Source organism: Heterodontus francisci, chromosome 30 (genome assembly GCF_036365525.1).
Source record: "Heterodontus francisci isolate sHetFra1 chromosome 30, sHetFra1.hap1, whole genome shotgun sequence".
Taxonomy (NCBI): domain Eukaryota; kingdom Metazoa; phylum Chordata; class Chondrichthyes; order Heterodontiformes; family Heterodontidae; genus Heterodontus; species Heterodontus francisci.
The window spans coordinates 59,411,655-59,427,751 of NC_090400.1; the positions used below are offsets into that span (position 1 = coordinate 59,411,655).

Sequence of the window (16,097 nt, forward strand, 5' to 3'; positions counted from 1 at the left end):
TTACAACACCCTAATCATTGATTTTTTGATCTGGGATTGTTCTCTTTAGAGCGGAGAAGCTTAAAGGGAGATTTAATAGAGGTGACCAAAATCAGGAAGGGTTTTGATAGAGTAAATAAGGAGAAACTGTCCCCAGTGGCAGGAGGGTCAGTAACCGGAGGACACAAATTTAAGGTAATTGCTGAAAGAACCAAACAGAAGATGAATAAAAATAATTTTTACACAGTGAGTTGTTGTGATCTGGAATCCGCTGCCTGAAAGGGCGGTGGAAGCAGATTCAATAGTAACTTTCAAAAGGGAATTGGATAAATACTTGAAAAGGAAAAATTGCAGGGCTGTGGGGAAAGAGCAGGGGGAAATCTGTAACCTACAGGGCTGTGGGGAAAGAGCAGGGGGGAATCTGTAACCTACAGGGCTGTGGGGAAAGAGCTGGAATGTGGGATTAGACCAGACAGCTCTTTTTCGGCTGGCAAGCACATAATGGGCCAAATGGCCTCCTTCAGTTTATGTTTAGTTTAGAGATACAGCACTGAAACAGGCCCTTCGGCCCACCGAGTCTGTGCCGACCATCAACCACCCATTTATACTAATCCTACACTAATTCCATATTCCTACCACATCCCCACCTGTCCCTATATTTCCCTACCACCTACCTATACTAGGGGCAGTTTATAATGGCCAATTAACCTATCAACCTGCAAGTCTTTGGCATGTGGGAGGAAACCGGAGCACCCGGAGGAAACCCACGCAGACACAGGGAGAACTTGCAAACTCCACACAGGCAGTACCCAGAATTGAACCCAGGTCGCTGGAGCTGTGAGGCTGCGGTGCTAACCACTGCGCCACTGTGCCACCCCTGCTGTAAATCTTTCTGTTCTATGAGTGGAACAAATGCATTATTATGTCAAAGGCACTATATAAGTGCAAGTTGTTGTTGTACCAAGAATGACAACTTTGACAAAACAGGCCACATTGATTTGACTGCTCGTGACTAAAACTCTGCGGAACCACCTCCTTTAGAAAACTCACTGCCTTGCAATGGTTTCAGGAGCATTGCCTTCCCCGGTGTTGCTACCGAGGAACACAAACTAGGAAGTCCCACATCTGATGGTCAATCTATGCTGAGTCTATTGGTCCCATCTGGGAGCCTTGCTCAAAGTGTTCACATTCAGACATCAGGCGACGATAGACTGTGACCACAACTTAGCTGCTGACACTCATTGGTTCACATGGAAAATAGGGACAACACTGAACAACAAAGGGTGCAAAATATAATGTGAATAGGATGACATTCAATATGGAAGGGAGACACACACGCACACACACACACACCATAGAGCAGTGCAAGCTGAGCACCAGAAACTATCAATGCAACATGAAATTGGAGAGGAGAAAAGAAGAAGGAGTTGCATTTTTATAGCGTCTTTCGGGTCCTCAGGATGTCCCAAAGTGCTTCACAAGCCAATGAAGTACTTTTTGAAGTGTAGTCACTGTTGTAATGTAGGAAACACGACAGCCAATTTGGGCACAGCAAGATCCCACAAACAGCAATGTGATAATAACCAGATCATCTATTTCAGTCATGTTAATTGAGAGATAAATATTGGCCCAGGACGCCGTGGAGAATACCCCTGCTCTTCTTTCAAATAATGGCTGTAGGATTTTTTATGTCCACCTGAGAGGGCAGGTGGGGCCTCAGTTTTATGTCGAATCTGAAAGACAGCATCTCCGTGCTGTTCTCCCTCAGTAACTCACTAGAGTGCCAACCTTGATTTTTGCACTCAAATCGGAGTTAGATTTATGACCATCTGACTCAGAGGCAAGAGTGTGCTAGCAACTGAGTCACAACTGACAGCAGCCACGACTAACACAGCATATAGTGCCTTTTGCAATATCAGAATTTCTCAAAGTACTTCACAGCCAAGGTTAGTCATGTGCTGTAATATTGTCAAATGCAACAGCCAAATTGTGCACAGCAAGATCCCACAAACAGCAATGAGATGAATGACCAAATAATCAGATTCTGGTGATGTTAGCTGAAGGATAAGTGTTGGCGAGGATACCTCCATCAAGAGATTATCTGAGAGGATAGACAGGACCTCAGTTTAACATCCCATCCAAAACAATGCCTGTGACAGGGCAGCACTCTCTCAGTGTTGCACATCTTTGGACCCAGAAGAATGAATATTACTGCTGCACCCAGGTTCGCACCAAGATTGTAAGCAAACATGCTGTAATAAGTTTCTTCAACCGAAATAGAACTCTGCTCAATTTGACACAGTCCACACCTCAGATATCCACCCTAATTACCAACATCGAACACAGTCACTAATAAACTTGCAACGAATAATGATTGTGCAATCTGAATTAAATAGGAACCCAAAACCTCACCATCAACAGACACCGATGCCTGAGTGAAATGTAACAAAAGGGGCAGTATCGCTTGAAGGCTGTTACATATTCATATTGACGTCAGAACTGATCATGAATAATCAATAAGGCGGCCCGGGGCGCTGACGTCATGACGCCGGTTGGCCGAGTGGATGACGCACGGCCCCGCCCCCTGGCTCCTGTAGCGGGAGGACAGGGAGAGTGAGCGGCTGCCAGGACCATGGTGCTCATCAAGGAATTGTGAGTCTTTCAAGCTTCACCTCTGGCTCAGTCCGCGGCGTCCGAGTGTCCGCAACCCCGGCCCAGGGGTAGGCTTCAGGCTGAGACTCGGCCTGCTTGGTGGGGGAGGGGGGGCAGAAACCGGAACCGGGGCCTGGGGCTGAGGGGAAAGGAGCAGCCCCATAAGCCCACCCCCCTCCTCTTTCCTCTTTCCTCCCCTCCCCCCCCCCTCTTTCCCCTTCCCCCTCCCCCCCTCTTTCCCTTCCCCTCCCCTCCCCTCTTTTCCCTTCCCCCTCACCCCTCTTTCTCCCCTCCCCCCCCCCCTTCCCCTCCCCTCCTCCCTCTTTCCCTCCCCCCCCTCCCCCTCTCTTTCCCTCCCTCCCCCCCCTCTCTTTCCCCTCCCCCCACCCTCTTTCCCCTCCCCCCCCCTCTTTCCCCTCCCCCCCCCCTCTTTCCCCTCCCCCCCCCTCTTTCCCCCTCCCCCCCCCCTTTCCCCTCCCCCCCCCTCTTTCCCCTCCCCCCCCCCTCTTTCCCCTCCCCCCCCCCTCTTTCCCCTCCCCCCCCCCTCTTTCCCCCTCCCCCCCCCCTCTTTCCCCTCCCCCCCCCTCTTTCCCCTCCCCCCCCCCTCTTTCCCTCCCCCCCCCCTCTTTCCCCTCCCCCCCCCCTCTTTCCCCTCCCCCCCCCCCTCTTTCCCTCCCCCCCCCCCTCTTTCCCCTCCCCCCCCCTCTTCCCCCTCCCCCCCTCTTTCCTCTCCCCCCCCTCTTTCCTCTCCCCCCCCCCTCTTTCCTCTTTCCCCTCCCCCCCCTCTTCTCCCCTCCCCCCTCTTTCCCCTCCCCCCCCTCTTTCCCCTCCCCCCCCCTCTTTCCCCTCCCCCCCCTCTTTCCCCTCCCCCCCCTCTTTCCCCTCCCCCCCCTCTTTCCCCTCCCCCCCCCTCTTCCCCTCCCCCCCTCTTTCCCCTCCCCCCCCTCTTTCCCCTCCCCTCCCCCCCCCCTCTTCCCCTCCCCCCTCTTTCCCCTCCCCCCCTCTTTCCCCCTCCCCCCCCCTCTTCCCCTCCCCCCCTCTTCCCCCTCCCCCCCTCTTTCCCCTCCCCCCCTCTTCCCCTCCCCCCCTCTTCTCCTCACCCCCTCTTTCCCCCTCTTTCCCCTCCCCCCCCCCTCTTTCCCCTCCCCCCCTCTTCCCCCCTCCCCCCCCTCTTTCCCCTCCCCCCCCTCTTTCCCCTCCCCCCCTCTTTCCCCTCCCCCCCCTCTTTCCCCTCCCCCCCCCTCTTTCCCCTCCCCCCCCTCTTTCCCCCCTCCCCCCCCTCTTTCCCCCTCCCCCCCTCTTCCCCTCCCCCCCCTCTTTCCCCTCCCCCCCCTCTTTCCCCTCCCCCCCCACTTTCCCCCACCCCCCCCTCTTTCCCCACCCCCCCCCTCTTTCCCCTCCCCCCCCTCTTTCCCCTCCCCCCCCCTCTTTCCCCTCCCCCCCCTCTTACCCCTCCCCCCCCTCTTCCCCACCCCCCCCCCATCACCCCCCCTCTTCCCCCTCCCCCCCCCACTTCCCCCCCCCCCCAACCCCCCCCCCCCTTACCCACCCCCCCCTTCCCCCCCCCCCACCCCCCCCCCCCCCTTCCCCTCCCCCCCCCTTTCCCCACCCCCCCCACTTCCCCCCCCCCCCAACCCCCCCCCACCCCTTCCCCCCCCCCCCCTTCCCCCTCCCCCCCCCTTCCCCTCCCCCCCCCCTTCCCCCCCCCCCCCCCTTTCCCCTCCCCCCCCCCTTTCCCCTCCCCCCCCCCATTCCCCACCCCCCCCCCAAACCCCACCCCCCCCCAACCCCTCCCCCCCCCTTCCCCCCCAACCCCCCCCCTTTCCCCACCCCCCCCCCCTTTCCCCTCCCCCCCCCCCTTTCCCCCTCCCCCCCCCCCTTTCCCCACCCCCCCCTTTCCCCTCCCCCCCCCTTTCCCCTCCCCCCCCCTTTCCCCTCCCCCCCCCTTTCCCCTCCCCCCCCCTTTCCCCTCCCCCCCCCCTTCCCCTCCCCCCCCCATTCCCCTCCCCCCCCTTTCCCCCCCCCCCCTAACCCCCCCCCCCCACTTTCCCCCCCCCACCACTTTCCCCCCCCCCACCCTCTTCCCCCCCCCCACCTCTTCCCCCCCCCCACCTCTTTCACCCCCCCCCACCTCTTCTCCCCCCCCCACCTCTTCTCCCCCCCCCCACCTCTTCTCCCCCCCCCCACCTCTTTCCTCCCCCCCCCCACCTCTCCCCCCCCCCACCACTTTCTCCCCCCCCCCCACCTCTTCTCCCCCCCCCCACCTCTTCTCCCCCCCCCACCTCTTCACCCCCCCCCCACCTCTTTCTCCCCCCCCCCACCTCTTTCACCCCCCCCCACCTCTTACTCCCCCCCCCCCACCTCTTTCTCCCCCACCTCTCTCCCCCCCCCACCTCTTTCTCCCCCCCCCCCACCTCTTTCTCCCCCCCCACCTCTTTCCCCCCCCCCCACCTCTTTCTCCCCCCCCCCCACCTCTTTCTCCCCCCCCCCACCTCTTTCTCCTCCCCCCCCCCCACCTCTTTCTCCCCCCCCCCCACCTCTTTCTCCCCCCCCCCACCTCTTTCTCCCCCCCCCCACCTCTTTCTCCCCCCCCCACCTCTTTCTCCCCCCCCCACCTCTTTCTCCCCCCCCCCACCTCTTTCTCCCCCCCCCCCACCTCTTTCTCCCCCCCCCCTCTTCTCCCCCCCCACCTCTTTCTCCCCCCCCCACCTCTTCTCCCCCCCCCCACCTCTTTCTCCCCCCCCCCCACCTCTTTCTCCCCCCCCCCCACCTCTTTCTCCCCCCCCCCACCTCTTTCTCCCCCCCCCCACCTCTTTCTCCCCCCCCCCCACCTCTTTCTCCCCCCCCCCACCTCTTTCTCCCCCCCCCACCTCTTTCTCCCCCCCCCCACCTCTTTCTCCCCCCCCCCCCACTCTCTTTCTCCCCCCCCCCACCTCTTTCTCCCCCCCCCCCACCTCTTTTCTCCCCCCCCCCCACCTCTTTCTCCCCCCCCCCCACCTCTTTCTCCCCCCCCCACTCTTCTCCCCCCCCCCACCTCTTTCTCCCCCCCCCCACCTCTTTCTCCCCCCCCCCCACCTCTTTCTCCCCCCCCCCACCTCTTCTCCCCCCCCCACCTCTTTCTCCCCCCCCCACCTCTTTCTCCCCCCCCCACCTCTTTCTCCCCCCCCCCACCTCTTTCTCCCCCCCCCCCCCCCCACCTCTTTCTCCCCCCCCCCCACCTCTTTCTCCCCCCCCCCCACCTCTTTCTCCCCCCCCCACCTCTTTCTCCCCCCCCCCCACCTCTTTCTCCCCCCCCCCCCACCTCTTTCTCCCCCCCCCCACCTCTTTCTCCCCCCCCCCCACCTCTTCTCCCCCCCCCCCACCTCTTTCTCTCTCCCCCCCCCCCCCCCCCACCTCCTTCTCTTTACCCTCCCCCTGATCTATCTGCAGAAAATAGTATAGTTATTTGATATACTGATATATCCCAGGCTGTTATGTGAGGCAAAGGAGGCAATAGCAGCGGCTCTGACACAAATTTTCAAATCCTCTCTGGCCACAGGAGAGGTGCCAGAGGACTGGAGGTTAGCAAATGTGTTATCATTATTCAAGAAGGGTAACAGGGATAAACCAGGTAATTATAGGCTGGTGAGTCTAACATCAGTGGTCGGGAACTATTGGAAAAAAATTCTAAGGGACACGATTAATCTCCACTTGGAGAGGCAGGGATTAATCACGGATAATCAGCATGGTTTTGTCAGGGGGAGATCGTGTCTAACAAACTTAATTGAATTTTTTGAGTAGGTGACTAGGTGTGTAGATTAGGGTAAGGTAGTTGATGTAGTCTATATGGACTTCAGTATAGTCCCACATGGGAGATTGGTTAAGAAGGTAAGAGCCCATGGGATCCAGGGCAATTTGCCAGTTGGATCCAAAATTGGCTTAGTGGCAGGAGGCAGAGGGTGATGGTCGAGGATTGTTTTTGCGAGTGGAAGCCTGTGACCAGTGGTGTACCACAGGGATCAGTGCTGGGACCCTTGCTGTTTGTAGTGTACATTAATGATTTAGACATGAATATAGGAGGTATGATCAATATGTTCGCAGATGACAAGAAAATTGGTGGTGTTGTAAATAGTGAGGAGGAAAGCCTTAGATTACAGGACGATATAAATGGGCTGAATAGTGGCAAATGAAATTTAATCCTGAGAAGTGTGAGGTGATGCGTTTTGGGAGGACAAACAAGGCAAGGGAATATACAGTGGATGGTAGGACCCTAGGAAGTACAGAGGGACCTTGGGATGCTTGTCCATAGATCACTGAAGGCAGCAGCACAGGTAGAGAAGGTGGTTAGGAAGGCCAACGGGATACTTGCCTTTATTAGCCAAGGCATAGAATATAAGAGCAGGGAGGTTATGATGGAGCTGTATAAAATGCTAGTTAGGCCACAGCTGGATTACTGTGTACAGTTCTGGTCACCACACTATAGGAAGGATGTGATTGTACTGGAGAGGGTGCAGAGGAGATTCACCAGGATGTTGCCTGGGCTGGAGCATTTCAGCGATGAAGAGAGACTGAAAAGGCTAGAGTTGTTTTCCTTTGAGCAGAGAAGGCTGAGGGGGGATCTGATTGAGGTATACAAAATTATGAGGAGCATTGGTGTGGCGCAGTGGTTAGCACCGCAGCCTCACAGCTCCAGCGACCCGGGTTCAATTCTGGGTTCTGCCTGTGCAGAGTTTGCAAGTTCTCCCTGTGACCGCGTGAGTTGGTGCTCTGGTTTCCTCCCACAGCCAAAGACTTGCAGGTTGATAGGTAAATTGGCCATTGTAAATTGCCCCTAGTATAGGTAGGTGGTAGGGGAATTGTGGGGAGGTGGTAGGAATATGGGATTAATGTAGGATTAGTATAAATGGGTGGTTGATGGTCGGCACAGACTCGGTGGGCCGAACCGCCTGTTTCAGTGCTGTATTTCTAAAAAAAAAAAAAATTAATTGATAGGATAGATGGGAAGAAACTTTTCCCTTAGTGGAGGGATCAATAACCAGGAGGCATAGATTTAAGGTAGGAGGTTTAGAGGGGATTTGAGGAAACATTTTTTCTCAGAGGGTGGTTGGAATCTGGGTCACACCACCTGAAGGAGTGTTAGTGGCAGGATCCCTCACAACATTTGAGAAGTATTTAGATGAGCCCTTGAAACACCATAGCATACAAGGTTATGGGCCATGTGCTGGAAAATGGGATTAGAATAGATAGGTGGTTGATGGCCGGCACAGACACGATGGGCCGAAGGGCCTGTTTCTGTGCTGTATAGCTGTATGACTCTCTATGTCTCTAAGACTCGAAGGACTCTCTGTTTAAACGCTGATATGTTCCCATATATCCCTCCCTTGTGACTCAGAGTGTTAACCTGTGATTTCTATTGGTTCAAGAGTGAGCGGGTGATTAGAGGCGGTGGGGATGTTCTTACTCGGCTGTGTGGGATTAATGCTGTCGGCAAAATATGGATGAATTATTTCAACTTCCTTCTAAAGCTTCGAATTTGAGTTCTGCTGAAATGTAACACAAGACAGAAACTTTGTTTCGGCGGCAGGGCTCTGTTTGCTGCTGGACTGAGTGAAGGATAGATGTGGGAGAGCCCACTTTTATTTTCTGATGAAGACGTTTCCCAATCTGACCCCATCATTTAAGACAACCACAAATGCAACTTGAATTTCAGTGCGAAGTGTGAAGTGTTGTGATGATGCTGAGAGCTCTGTCCTTTATTTACTGTTGAGTATTAGTACCTGTACTCGCGGGGTTTATTCCAGATTGTTGTACATTGGCGCGGTGATGTGGTCAAAGGAATGGCTAACAATGTAATGTGCTTTTCTGATATGATTTGCGACATATTTGTATTTGTTTACACAAACATACAAGGTGCTCAGTCCCTCTTGAATTTTGCTTAAGAATTGAAACGTAATTGCATCTCTGAATCACTTGGCAGCATTATTCAGGTACTGAGTTATAGTTTTAAAAAATGTACACAGCATTATCAATAGTTATCAAATAGAGTTCAGAATTAGGGATAAAAACAAGAAATGCTGGAATCACTCAGCAGGTCTGGCAGCATCTGTGGAAAGAGAAGCAGAGTTAACGTTTCGGGTCAGTGACCCTTCTTCGGAACTGACAAATATTAGAAATGTCAAAGGTTATAAGCAAGTGAGGTGGGGGTGGGGCAAGAGATAACAAAGGAGAAGGTGCAGACTGGACAAGGCCACATAGCTGACCAAAAGGTCATGGAGCAAAGGCAAACAATATGTTAATGGTGTGTTGAAAGACAAAGCATTAGTACAGATAGGGTTCCGAAGAAGGGTCACTGACCCGAAACGTTAACTCTGCTTCTCTTTTCGCAGATGCTGCCAGACCTGCTGAGTGGTTCCAGCATTTCTTGTTTTTATTTCAGATTTCCAGCATCCGCAGTATTTTGCTTTTATTATAGTACAGATAGGGTGTTAACGAACTGAAGATTGAACAGCAAGTACAAACATGAAAAAAAACAGTGGGTAAGCAATTAGCAAACTGGGTTCAGTCAGTGTTTAAACTTCATAACTTTTGCTGTTCAAAGGTTGCTGAAATCAATTGCAAAGTTTCACCATCCCACAGTGAGCAGCCGCAGTCAGATATGGTGTAAAACCGCATCAGTATTTGATTGGGTCTTGACACCAGTAATCTCCAGGGTTTCTGGCCGAGACTATTGCCAGTGCATTGCCCTTTGCTTCAGGCTCCAGCTTGCTGAGATACGCTGGCCGCCAACACACATTTAAAATTCTCATCCTTGTTTCCAAATCCATTCATGGCCTCATCCCTCCCCGAATCTCTTAACCTTCCAGCCCCACAACCCTCCGAGATATCTCTGCTCCTCCAATGCTGCCCTCTTGCACATCCCCACCGTTAGCGGCCGTGCTTTCAGCTGCCTGGGCCCTGAACTCTGGAATTCCCTCCCTAAACCTCTCCGCCTTCTCTACTTCTCTCTCCTCCTTTTGAAGATGCTCCTTCAAAGCAGTTTAGAGCCAGTCATTCGTCCTAACATCTCCTTTGGCTCAGTTTCAAATTTTGTCTGATTACACTTCCATGAAACACCTTGGATAGATTCCTACATTGAAGATGTTAGTTCATGTCCCTCTCCCTGACGGTTTGTGAGATATTCAATGAGCTGATATTCCTCACTGCTCCCTTTCCACTTCTAACCTCCAGAAAAATAGCAGCAAAGTGTTCCCAGAGCAGGGCCAGCCCGGGTTCCATGGAGGGAATGCAAAGGCCGATTAAATTAGCCCTACAGGGCTCACAGCATTGTTTCTTCCCTCCCTGTGAAATATGCATCTTCCCAAAGCAGCATGATTGCAGTCGGGGGTCGGGGGGGATTCACTATGTGAGATAGTGACCTGCAGCACAGTGTGCCTTGTTCCTGGGTTTGTCCTCCAACGACTTTTTTTAATTTGTTAATGGGATGTGGGTGTTGCTGGCTAGGCCAGCATTTATTGCCCATCCCTAATTGCCCTTTGAGAAGGTGGTCGTGTGCTGCCTTCTTGAATACGGCAGAGTAGTTTGCTCGACCATATCAGAGGGCACTTAAGAGTCAACCACATTGCTGTGGGTCTGGAGTCAGATGTGGGCCAGACCAGGTAAGGGCGGCAGATTTCCTTCCCGAAAGTATATGTGAATCAGATGGGGTTTTATGATCTGGGATTCCATTGTCTCCATTACTGATACCTGCTTTCTATTTGAGATCAGTAATCTGTCTCCAGATGCAGAAATCAACAAGCGCATGGGAAAGGCTTCCACTGCTATGTCCACACTGGCCAAGAGAGTGTGGGAAAATGGCGCACTGACACGGAACACAAAAGTCCGAGTGTATCAAGCCTGTGTCCTCAGTACCTTGCTCTATGGCAGCGAGGCCTGGACAACGTATGTCAGCCTAGAGCGACGTCTCAATTCATTCCATCTTCGCGGCCTCCGGAGAATACTTGGCATCAGGTGGCAGGACCGTATCTCCAACACAGAAGTTCTCGAGGCGGCCAACATCCCCAGCTTATACACCCTACTGAGTCAGCAGCGCTTGAGATGGCTTGGCCATGTGAGCCGCATGGAAGATGGCAGGATCCCCAAGGACACATTGTACAGCGAACTCGCCACTGGTATTAGACCCACCGGCCATCCATGTCTGCGCTTCAAAGACGTCTGCAAATGCGACATGAAGTCCTGTGACATTGATCACAAGTCGTGGGAGTCAGTTGCCAGCGTTCGCCAGAGCTGGCGGGCAGTCATAAAGGCGGGGCTAAAGTGTGGCGAGTCGAAGAGACTTAGCAGTTGGCAGGAAAAAAGACAAAAGCGCAAGGGGAGAGCCAACTGTGTAACAGCCCCGACAAACAAATTTTTCTGCAGCACCTGTGGAAGAGTCTGTCACTCTAGAATTGGCCTTTATAGCCACTCCAGGCGCTGCTCCACAAACCACTGACCACCTCCAGGCGCTTACCCATTGTCTCTCGAGATAAGGAGACCAAAAGAAAAAGAATATTTGAGATATTTACTTAAATAGGTTAAATTTCCCAAGATTTGAGCTCAGGTCACGGGATCATTAGTCCAAGCCTCAGGGTAACTAGTCTTGTAAAGTAACCATGATGCCAACGCACCCCGAAATTGCATGGGATTGTCAGGCGAAAAACCAAGGTTGTATGTAACACTTGTTGATGACATCTAAACACCCACACTTACTGGCCCTACACCGACCTTTCATTCAGATTACTTTGCATAATGTTCAAACTGTTACCTCAGTTTTCAGAGTGATGGGGATTAGTGCCTGTAAGTGGGACCTGGCCCTGGAAATATTTCCAGTACTGTAACCCAGTGTTACAATGTCAGTCCTGTTCCCCCTGTACTGTACACAGTGTTATACAGTGACAGACCTGTACCCACCAGTACTGTACTCCAGTGTTATACAGTGACAGCAAGAAATGCTGGAACCACTCAGCAGGTCTGGCAGCATCTGTGGAAAGAGAAGCAGAATTAAAGTTTCGGGTCAGTGACCCTTCATCGGAACCCTTCACCCTTCCGATGAAGGGTCACTGACCCGAAACATTAACTCTGCTTCTCTTTCCACAGATGCTGCCAGACCTGCTGAGTGGTTCCAGCATTTCTTGTTTTTATTTCAGATTTCCAGCATCCGCAGTATTTTGCCTTTATTATACAGTGACAACCTGTCCCCACCAGCACTGTACCCCAGTGTTATACAGTGACAGACCTGTCCCCACCAGTACTGTATCCCAGTGTGACCCAGGTGCGTACCACTGTACCCCAGTGTGACCCAGGTGCGTACCTCTACCCCACCAGTCCTGTACCCCAGTGTGACCCAGGTGCGTACCTCTAGCCCACCAGTACTGTACCCCAGTGTGACCCAGGTGCGTACCACTGTACCCCAGTGTGACCCAGGTGCGTACCTCTACCCCAGTGTGACCCAGGTGCGTACCTCTACCCCACCAGTACTGTACCCCAGTGTGTCCCAGGTGTGTACCTCTACCCCACCAGTACTGTACTCCAGTGTGACCCAGGTGCTTACCTGTACCCCAGTGTGACCCAGGTGCGTACCTCTACCCCACCAGTACTGTACCCCAGTGTGACCCAGGGGCGTACCTCTACCCCACCAGTACTGTACCCCAGTGTGACCCAGGGGCATACCTCTACCCCACCAGTACTGTACCCCAGTGTGACCCAGGTGTGCACCTGTACCCCAGTGTGACACAGGGTCAGACCCGCCCCCCACTCGTCCTGTATCCTGCCACTGTGCAGCTGCAAATGCTTTCTCTGGACACACCCAGTTTGGAATAATATGTGCATCTACACTGCTGGCAGTTTGAAGCTGTTCTATTGAACGTCGAGTGACTAATTCTCACACCCACTGTTGCAAGTTACTGAATTTCTGGTGCCAACATGGTAGGAGTCTGATGGCCAATCATTTCGCAGTTCTTAACGGGGCACTCATTTTTGTGCTGATTTTCTTGGTAAACTATCGCTTCAATGAATTCTGTCGTGTGTCACCAACAAAGAAAGATTTGAAGATGTTTCAATTTTTTAATATCTACAACAACTTGCATTTATATAGCACCTTTTTCATAATAAAATGTCCCAAGGTGCTTCCCAGGAGCGTTATTCAAGAAAATTTGACACTGAGCCACACGAGTAGTCATTGAGACAGGTGACCAAAAGCTTGGTCAGAGAGGTAGATTTTAAGGAGCATCCTAAAGGAGAGAGAGGTTTAGGGAGGTAATTCCAAAGATTCGGGCCCAGGCAGCTGAAGGCACTGCCGCCAATGGTGAAACGATTGAAATGGGGTTGTGCCCTGGCCAGAATTGGAGGGACGCAGAGATTCTGGAGCTTTGCGGTTGGGTTTTTTTGTACCTGGAGAGGGGGAAATGATATCCCTCAATTCTCCAGCCCCTTCACAATTGCAGGTAACCTCCCCTACCTGTGCAGCTTTGACGTTTTTTAATGTACTGTTTGGGCTCTCAAAGTGGAGCCCAGTGATCTACAGGTTATGCTAGTGCCGTGGTTGTTATTGGGCTGGTAATCCAGAGAGCAGGTGGTTAAGTCCAAATTTCTTAATGAGGTGGGATCAGTAAAAGTGATTATGAAGCTGTCTGATTGTGGTTTAAAAACCCAACTGATGCACTAATGTCCTTTAGGGAGGAAAACCTGCTGTTCCTACCCTGTCCAGCCTTCGATCTAACTCCAGTCCCACACTAACATGGCTGACTATCTGCCCTTATGAAGTAGCCCAATCAGACATCATCACCACTTCTGGACAACTAGGGACAGGCAATAAATGTTGGTCTTTTCATGACACCCACATCCTGAGAATGAATAATTTATTTTAACGATCCCAGTTTGTGGAATTCCCTGTGGCATTAACTCGGCCTCGAGGCTTTACTAAGACGATTGCAGTCCAGTATCAACCTATCTTTCTCTCCTGTATCTTTTAGCTTCTATCTTGCCTCTCCATTTTCCCCACCCTCTCTCCCACTACTCTTTCTGATGAGACCTTAAACTGAGGCCCTATCTGTCCCCTCAGGGCAGATCCCATGGGTACTGTTTTGAAGAGGAGCTGGGATTTCTCCCTGGTGTCCTGGCTAATATTTATCTTTTAATAAACATCATTAAAAATCAGATGATCTGGTTATTGTCACATTGCTGTCTGTGGGAGCTTACTGAGTGCAAATTCCTCCATTACAACAGTGACTACAGTTTGAAATGTATTTCATTGGCTGTAAATGCTTTGGGACGCCCTGAGACCATGAAAGGCCCTTTTGAAATGCAAGTATTTAGTCTTTTTATGCAGCATTCACCCTTTTCTCCTTGTGTGGTACTCAATATGTTCCCGCACTTGAGTGCTGTGTGTTAAGTTGGCGATACTGACAGCCGGTTATGAACTGTGCCCACAGCACAAGTTGGCCTTTGGTGGGAAGGGGGTGATGGGGTAATAATTTGATTTGATTTTTTAAAACCCACACATAAGGAAAGCAATGGATCCTACATTGTAATCCTTCAGTAATAAGCTGTTGGATGATCTGTACTCTGGTGTTAAATTCTTCTACATTGCTTTAAGAGACAGCTTGTTGGAGCAGTTACCGGGGATACTGAATCTCTGCCAAGGTCTTGATGTTGAGTCATGCACAGAATCTGTGGTGTGAAACTCTTGACGTGTTCTGTCCACATTTTTCCTTTATTGGAAGCTAAATGATATTAAATGTTTCTGATGTGACGGATGAAGTTCTGCTCGAGATGTCTGCTGCTACTATTGATTGCAGCCAGTACCTGATCATCAGATTATACTCCAAATAGCATTTCGAGCCTGACCCTAGTCCTGAAGCTCAGTTTGAAATGTGCAGCACCTCCCTGCAGCCTGAACTGTCCCCAGATCCAGACATCTGATCCACAACTCCTCACTGTTGGAGTTTAACCCCTGTTGTGCCTGTCTCTGCCATTTATGTTACTGCTTTTCTGATTCTATCCCCTCCTCAATTTAATTTTTTTTGTTTTCTCTGCCCTGAAGCAAGGACAGTTCCACAGAAAAAGGACCTCTTCCTAGATTAACATTCTTGTGTGAGGGATTTAATTGGGTGGACGCAGAGAAGGTGAACAACAAAGGGTCAGAGTCTTAAAATTCAAGCCAGGCCATTCAGGGTGATGTCAGGAAGCACTTCACACAAAGGGAGTGGAAATGTGGAACACACTCCTCCAGAAAGCTGTTGATGTTCGGGGTCAATTAAAATGTTCAAGACTGAGATGGATCAGTTTTGTTGGATAAGGGTATTAAGGGAAATGGAACAATGGCGGGACAGGCTTGAGGGGCTTAATGGCCAACTCCTGTTTGTATTTAACCCTTGACTGTGAATGTCAGAATGCTATTGAACTGTGGAGTGCACCAACATAAGGTCCTGCATGGGAGCTTGGTTAAGAAGGTAAGAGCCCATGGGATCCAAGGCAATTTGGCAAATTGGATCCAAAATTGGCTGAGTGTCAGGAGGCAGAGGGTGATGGTCGAGGGTTGTTTTTGCGATTGGGAGCCTGTGACCAGTGGTGTACCACAGGGATCAGTGCTGGGACCTTTGCTGTTTGTAGTGTACCATAATGACTTAGACGTGAATACAGGAGGTATGATCAGTAAGTTCACAGATGACACGAAAATTGGTGGTGTTGTAAATAGTGAGGAGGAAAGCCGTAGATTACAGGACAATATAGATGGGCTGGTAAGATGGGCAGAGCAGTGGCAAATGGAATTTAATCCTGAGAAGTGTGAGGTGATGCATTTTTGGAGGACTAACAAGGCAAGGGAATATACAGTGGATGGTAGGACCCTAGGAAGTGCAAATGGTCAGAAGGACCTTGGTGTACTTGTCCATAGATCACTGAAGGCAGCAGCACAGGTAGAGAAGGTGGTTAGGAAGGCCAACGGGATACTTGCCTTTATTAGCCGAGGCATAGAATATAAGAGCAGGGAGGTTATGATGGAGCTGTATAAAATGCTAGTTAGGCCACCGCTGGAGTATTGTGTACAGTTCTGGTCACTACACTATAGGAAGGACGTGATTGCACTGGAGAGGGTGCAGAGGAGATTCCCTAGGATGTTGCCTGGGCTGGAGCATTTCAGCTATGAAGAGAGATTGGATAGGCTAGAGTTGTTTTCCTTTGAGCAGAGAAGGCTGAGGGGGGACCTGATTGAGGTATACAAAATTATGAGGGGCATTGATAGGTTAGATAGGAAGAAACTTTTTCCCTTAATGGAGATGTCAATAACCAGGGGTATAGATTTAAGGCAAGGGGCAGGAGGTTTAGAGGGAATTTGAGGAAAAAAATTTTCATCTGGAGGGTGGTTGGAATCTGGAAGACACTGCCTGAAGGGGTGGTAGAGACAAGAACCCTCACACCATTGAAGAAGTATTTAGATGAGCACTTGAAACGCC

At 51.7% G+C, this 16,097-nt stretch overlaps 1 protein-coding gene across 1 annotated transcript in view; it reads left to right on the forward strand.

Annotated features, from left to right (window-relative positions):
• The first annotated feature begins 2,527 nt into the window (after positions 1 to 2,527).
• pitpnab (phosphatidylinositol transfer protein, alpha b) overlaps positions 2,528 to 16,097 on the forward strand; it is a 66,403-nt gene continuing 52,833 nt past the window's right edge. Inside the window, exon 1 of the mRNA XM_068010801.1 lies at positions 2,528 to 2,631. Within this exon, the coding sequence (XP_067866902.1) occupies positions 2,612 to 2,631 (20 nt within the window). The 5' untranslated portion in view covers positions 2,528 to 2,611. The remainder of the gene's footprint in view (positions 2,632 to 16,097) is intronic.